General features: G+C 33.3%; 3 protein-coding genes across 5 annotated transcripts in view; all 3 read right to left on the bottom strand.

The window, feature by feature from the left end:
• The window catches only part of LOC111491635 (polyadenylate-binding protein RBP47B'-like), a 3,898-nt gene extending 3,003 nt beyond the window's left edge, over positions 1 to 895 (bottom strand). For 2 of the 3 annotated variants that reach the window (XM_023140632.1, XM_023140634.1), the window contains exons 1-2: positions 823 to 893; positions 460 to 737 (exon numbers count right to left, since the gene is read on the bottom strand). In XM_023140632.1, the coding sequence (XP_022996400.1) occupies positions 460 to 594 (135 nt within the window). In that variant the 5' untranslated portion in view covers positions 595 to 737; positions 823 to 893. Of the gene's footprint in view, positions 1 to 459; positions 747 to 822 lie in introns of all 3 variants that reach the window. The other variant, XM_023140633.1, reaches the window with a different exon arrangement.
• Positions 896 to 1,620: 725 nt separating this feature from the next.
• Positions 1,621 to 2,881, bottom strand: LOC111491641 (zinc finger protein ZAT4-like). Its single transcript, XM_023140639.1, has one exon. It carries the CDS (start codon positions 2,737 to 2,739, stop codon positions 1,876 to 1,878), a length of 864 nt encoding a protein of 287 aa, XP_022996407.1. The 5' UTR covers positions 2,740 to 2,881; the 3' UTR covers positions 1,621 to 1,875.
• Positions 2,882 to 5,454: 2,573 nt separating this feature from the next.
• LOC111491640 (WAT1-related protein At5g47470-like) overlaps positions 5,455 to 6,205 on the bottom strand; it is a 3,918-nt gene continuing 3,167 nt past the window's right edge. The window contains exons 7-8 of the mRNA XM_023140638.1: positions 5,837 to 5,998; positions 5,455 to 5,713 (exon numbers count right to left, since the gene is read on the bottom strand). Coding sequence (XP_022996406.1) covers positions 5,869 to 5,998 — 130 coding nt within the window. The 3' untranslated portion in view covers positions 5,455 to 5,713; positions 5,837 to 5,868. The remainder of the gene's footprint in view (positions 5,714 to 5,836; positions 5,999 to 6,205) is intronic.

Genomic DNA, 6,205 nt, shown 5'->3' with positions numbered 1-6,205 from the left:
AAAAAAAAAAAAAAAAAAAAAAAAAAAAAAAAAAAAAAAAAAAAAAAAAAAAAGCAACCAAGCTCTGACTCAAATACAATAACAAAAAAACTACCACTAGACATCAAGATTCAAGAATAAACTTGTATGAGCCATTATAATATAACAACTACTAGAAAATAAGTATAATTTTATACACTCGCATTTCCACTACCACGGCTCTCAAGCATTCAATTCATCCCCTCCGCGTACTTCATTTCTCACAGCAATAGAACAAAATACAAACACATTCTAATTTTAATTTTATGCACCCAAATTCACTTCCAAGACCAGAAGAAAACTAACCAATTCAGACCCATATAATAATTACATATTGCACTACGATAACAAAAGTCGAAAACCACTTGAAATTCTATTGATTAAAAGCAAAATGATAAACGCAAAAGTGCGCAAAATTAAAGAAGAAAGAAACGAACAAACCTCGCCAGTGTGAGCAAAGCAAGAATTAAGGTAAGACTCATCGACCCAGTACTGCAAATCCCCTATCCAAAGTGTTCTAACTTCCTCCACCGTAGTTGGTTGATGGTGCGCTGGTTGGCCAGCCATAGCTGCCATTGTATCTATTGACGCATTATTTTTTTACTTTCTTTCAACGAATTGCAGATGCTCCGTGAACTTTGTAGGATTGTTCGTGCACTGCGTATGATGCTCCAACTTGGGTGAATCCAGAGATTTTGGGGGCAAAACTTGGGTGATCGCTGAGGGCTCTACAATAGAAACATTAAAAAATTGTATATCCAAACATAATTCTTTTTAAAAAAAGTGAAAAGATTATTTTGAAACCTGCGGAGTTTTGGCAGTTGGCACTGCTAGGGCTTCCCTGGCGCCGGAACTTCGATAGGTCTCCCAACTAGTATGTTTAATAGCAATTATAAAATATTAAATAATAAGAATGAGGGACTAAAACAAAAATATATATATATATTTTTTAAGTTGGAAACTTTCAACTTCTATCATTGTATTTGAGAACATAATAATAAATAAAATAAAATAAAATAAAATAAAAAAAGGGTAAGAGTGGAAATAAGAAAGTACAGAAAAAGAAAAGCCTGAATAGATGCATTAGGTTGACCAAAAAGGGAAATTGGAAGGAAAAACATCCACGTGGAATTATTTATTTATTTATTTATTTGGCTTTTTTGTTCTGTGTATGTTGGGTTGTTCATTAATTAAAAAGCGTGTCAGCTCAGTTTGAACCACGTCATCAATTCAGTTTTGTTTTAAATTTGGTTAAATTGAAAATAATAATAATAATAAAAAAAAGATTAAAACGACATTAAAAAGTCAATTTGGGGCATAAGTTGGTGAGCATATTGCATCAAAAACTGTGGTCCTTAAATTATGTTGCAAACATAAGATTAGCCATTGGTCCCAAATTTATTATTTTTCGTTCTTATGTCAATTCTTATTAATTGTAATATTAACTTGTCCATTTCTTTTTTCTTTTTTCTTTATTTCCAACACTTAAATAATTAAACTTTCAAAAATATATATGTATATATGTATATATATATATATAGATTTTATTACTTTTTTCACTCAACTTAATTTGATCGTTAACTTGGAATAAGGGGGAAATCAAAGTAATTTATAGGCATTATGAAATTTGATGTATTTTATTAAATGTCATATACTTTTCCACCCAATTTCCTAATCATCGTCTTCGTCTTCACTTTCTGGTCAAAACAAAACAGAAATAAAGAAAAGTCCCATAATTAGTCTGTTTCAGTTCAAACCAGACCACATTATACCAAGTCTTCCACTAAACGTCGTCGTCTTCGTCTTCTTCTTCTTCCCATCGAAAAAAAAAAAGAAAGATTATGATCAACAAATTTGTCAAGCATTAGAAACAACACTGTAATCATCTTCTTCGAGAGGAGCCGGTAAGTTGAGATCTATGAGACTTATTTCCATTTTCAAAGAAACAGAGCTATCTACACTAACTCCGCCATTTGTCGAGCTCACGAAATGGGATCTCTTATGCCCGCCAAGTGCTTGACCTGACCCAAATAGCTTAAAACAGAATGGGCATTTGAAGATTCTTCTTCTATTTCCCCCATTTTTGAAATGTTCCTGTTTTTCTTCTTCTTCTTCTTCTTCTTCCAGCTCTGTTTTTAACTGACAGATTTTTTCATGGCTGAACAGAGCTCTGTAAGATCGGAAATGTTTAGTGCATTTCTGGCACTTTTTCTTCCTTCTAAGTGGCTTCTTCGCTCTAATCTTCTCAAATTGGTTTGGGATTTGATTTTGATTTTCGATCCGTCGGTCACGTGAGAGCATCATGAGGCACATGGCCAGGTCTTCCTCCGGCGAGGTGTAGGAAACAGAGCTGGCAGGTTCGGGTGGCTCCAAAGGCGGTTGCCGGCGCCGTTTGGATCTGTTACAAGTGGGGTTTCTGGAGTCGGTCTCGCTCTCTCTGTCTTGAAGAACAATATCGAAAACAGGATCTGAAAATCTGAAATTTGTGTTGGGATTTTCTCTGACCTCGTAGAGCGTTGGGTCGTGTTCCGATTCGAGAGAGTCGTCGGCGGCGGCGGAGGAGGAGGATGTGGACGAAGGAAGGGCAACGTGGATGGTGGGCGGCTTGGAGGGAGGGAGTGGTAGCGCCGGCGCTGCAGTGAGGTGGGCCTTCATATGGCCGCCTAAGGCTCTGCCATTGGTGAAGAGTCTAGAACAGAGCTTGCATTTGTGGGAGTCCATATGGATCAAATCAAAGCTTCTTTTTTGGGTTTTTATGTTTTGAGGGTATGAAGAGCTAACGGTGAGAATTGTGGTTTTCGTGGGAAGAAAAGTACAGAATGGATTGGGAACTTAAAAGGAGTAGGTCACAAGCATTCCTCCACCAAAACTCACCACGTCCCATAATTTTTTCTTTTTTTCTTTTTTTCTTTTCTCTAAATATTCTCTTCTCCCACCCATTTTCTTTTAAAGAGAAAATTTATATTTTAACTAGACCCTATATTAATAAATATACCTTAACTTTTTAATAAAAAAATTCAATAATATTCTAAATTTTAAAGAAAATCTAAAAAATATCCATTAATTCTAAACGTATAAAAAAAAATTAAACAAATTCTTATTGGTAGTATATGAAAAAAAAATCACCTATCAAAGTGTTTTTGAATACCTACAAAGTATCACATGGAATTGATTAATTAATATTAAATAAAAAAAGAAACAAATTGGGTTTCAAAAGGACAAGAGGGTTAAGAAAGTTAAGAAGAATGAATGGGAAAGTAGGGACAAGTAACACGCAAACCTTGCCCATCACGGTAATTACACCCCTTTTTCTTTTCTTTATTTCTTTTACGACCCCCACGCCCCAACAAATTCCACATTTTGTCCACTTCCATGCCTGTTATTACAAATATGCTACTTTTGGGGGGCTCATAATTAAATTAATTTTTTTTTATTTTTCAAATAAGGAATATTTATCGGCTCGGCGTTACCTATAATGGCTAGCACAATGATGTCCCCTGGATTTCCCGTAGACAATATTGATCATGTAACATGTTTTTTTTTTGTTCTTTTTTCTTTTAAATAATAATAATAAATAAATAAATAAATAAAATAATCCATGCATGTATAAACAAAATTCTATTTATTTGGTCATAATTTGCTATAGTCTTTTGTTCTCCAATAAGGGATAGCGGTGCCGTATTTATTAGTTTAGAAGTTTTAAAATGCTAATTACTCAAATAATAAATTCTTAATCCTCCAATTTTTTTAATTAAGGAATTGAGAACTATCTAAGTTACAAAAATGGATAAATTATAATTTATTTGATTTTTTTTTCTTAGTTATATTTTAAATAAATTAGTTGACTATAAACATTTAAATTTTAGAAATAAATAATAGTGCCCATTGAGGAAAAGGACACAGAGTGGCTTTAAAATTATGGATGTGATGTCAACATAGACACTTAATATATATCACATGGATTGCTCGGTTTATTTGATTAGTTCAATATTATTTACTTATAGGTCATTCAAAGTTTTTATTTTTATACGCAGTAAGAGTAACTTCAACCCAAAAAAGAGAGTGATAGGGTCAAATTTTGAAGTTAAAAAAAAAAAAAAAAAAAAAGCAAATAGAGAGGTTTTTGAAGGGTGATGAACAGATGAAAAAAGCAATGTGTTGGTTTGGTGATGGGGAAAGTTAGAGATCCATAAAAGGGGAGGGAGCAGGTGGGCTTTTCCTCCAACGAGGAGGGCCCACACATAAGAGTATGCCCATTATGCAATCTTTTAAATTTTCTATCATATGATTTTGTTAATGGCAATAGTTATAATAGAGGATCATAGTTTAAAAAATAGATAAAGTTTTAGAGATTAAATAGGATGGAAGTTTTAAAATGAAATATGGAAAATATGGAAGTGGATCATTATTGTGAAATTATTAAAAGAAGATGGTAGAGTTTAAAGCAAAACTACAAAAGAAAAAATCCATGGAAAAGATGGGAAGTGAATGAATGAAATATTAGAGAAAAAGAGGGGGAAGTTCCATGGAACCCACCTTTCCCTCAATTATTGTTCGCTTCAAATTTGGTTCCAATTGGATTCACCCAATTCCATCATTTCTTTCCCGTTGGAACCCATTTATTTTCAACCCCTGTGAGCCTCGCGAGTTTCTCTTGGTTGATTATCAAATTGTCGTCATTTCAAGATGGATGGATCCAATCTATTCTTCTTTGTCTTTCCCACAAAAGGCTGCTTTGTTATGTTGCTTCCCTTCTTTTTACATTTCTCTTCCTCTTCCTTTCTTTGCTTTATTCTCTACCCTCCTACATTTCGGATTTCGGCTAGGGAAGAACACCTCTGATAGCCATGACACGGAGATGGTTGGGAGGGAGGGAGGAAGGGAGAAAGAAGTAGAGGGAGAGGCAAAGCCTTTTTTTTTTTTTTTTTTTTTTTAGTCACTAAAAAAGGAGAAAAAAAAAAGTGTCACATCATTCTTAGTAATTAACTAAAAAGGTAACTAAGAATGCTACCAAATTGACTACTAACCTAAATGTTATCAACTCAAATTTCGGTCTCCTAACCTAAACATGCATATTGACACCTAAATAATTGGACATTTTGAATTTGCACAAAATTATTATTCAAACGTACATTTTATAAAATTAGAAACTTAAATCATTTCTCTTGAATTGTTGAAGCATGAACAAGCGAGGGCTAAGAAAACACATTAACAAAGGAAGAATTATTCCCAAAAAGTAACAAAAAGAATCCCTTCTTTCAAAGATTCACAAAGACGGTGAAAAGTAGGAATAAAGCCACCATCTTCGATGCCTTCGGAATCTTTGTTTTGGAGTTCCCTTTCACTTTTTCCGAAGGCATATAGCCGTATAAGGTTGATTTTGAAGAGAAAATCAATAAAACACCAGTAAACAAATTACAAACGGAGTAAAAGATCAATCCAAACCGACCAATCAATTTACTAATAATTACAGTCTGTCATATAATATACATATATACATATTCTTTTTTAACAAACTTTTGGTACTAATGAAATTCTTGACTTGCAATCTAGTTCTTGCCAATCAAAGTATTCTGTCCCACCCTAAACAGTAAAACCTAACCGCTACAAACAATTTACTGACGCTCAACCTAAAATATAGTTTTTCATCTTTAGTTTTTTAATGTCCACTTACCATTATAATTTCCCCATATAGGAAAAAGGAAGTGGCAGTAAACAGTAAAACCTAATACAAACAATTTACTGACGCTCAACCTAAAATATAGTTTTCATCTGTAGTTTTTTAATGTCCACTTACCATTATAATTTCCCCATATAGGAAAAAGGAAGTGGCAGATACACCTACAAAGTTCAAGAGAGTAAAGGTTTCTCAATATCAAAGTCATCACTTTGATAGCCACTCCCATCACAGTAACCATCTTTTCCTTTTGCCCAAAGCACAAAGTAGAGCCCACAGAACATCAAGAACATACCAGCAAGGCTGCACCCACAAGAATCAAACCCCACTTTTAATACCCAACTTAGATACCTGTTTGACAGCTTTCCTTTTTATTGTTCTTTTCAAATGTCTAATCATCAGTTTTTGGTTCTTTTTTACACTCAAAATAATAATAATAATAATAAATAAATAAAAGTTTTAATTCCCATATAAATAATTATGTACACAAAAAAAAAAAAAAAAAAAAAG

This window comes from Cucurbita maxima, unplaced genomic scaffold, assembly GCF_002738345.1.
Source record: "Cucurbita maxima cultivar Rimu unplaced genomic scaffold, Cmax_1.0 Cma_Scf00016, whole genome shotgun sequence".
NCBI classification, from domain to species: Eukaryota; Viridiplantae; Streptophyta; class Magnoliopsida; order Cucurbitales; family Cucurbitaceae; genus Cucurbita; species Cucurbita maxima.
This window is presented reverse-complemented; position numbering and strand designations above follow the sequence as displayed.

Coding starts and splice junctions, on each gene's coding strand:
- LOC111491641 (XM_023140639.1), bottom strand. CDS start 2,739: ATGGACTCCCACAAATGCAAGCTCTGTTCTAGACTCTTCACCAATGGC.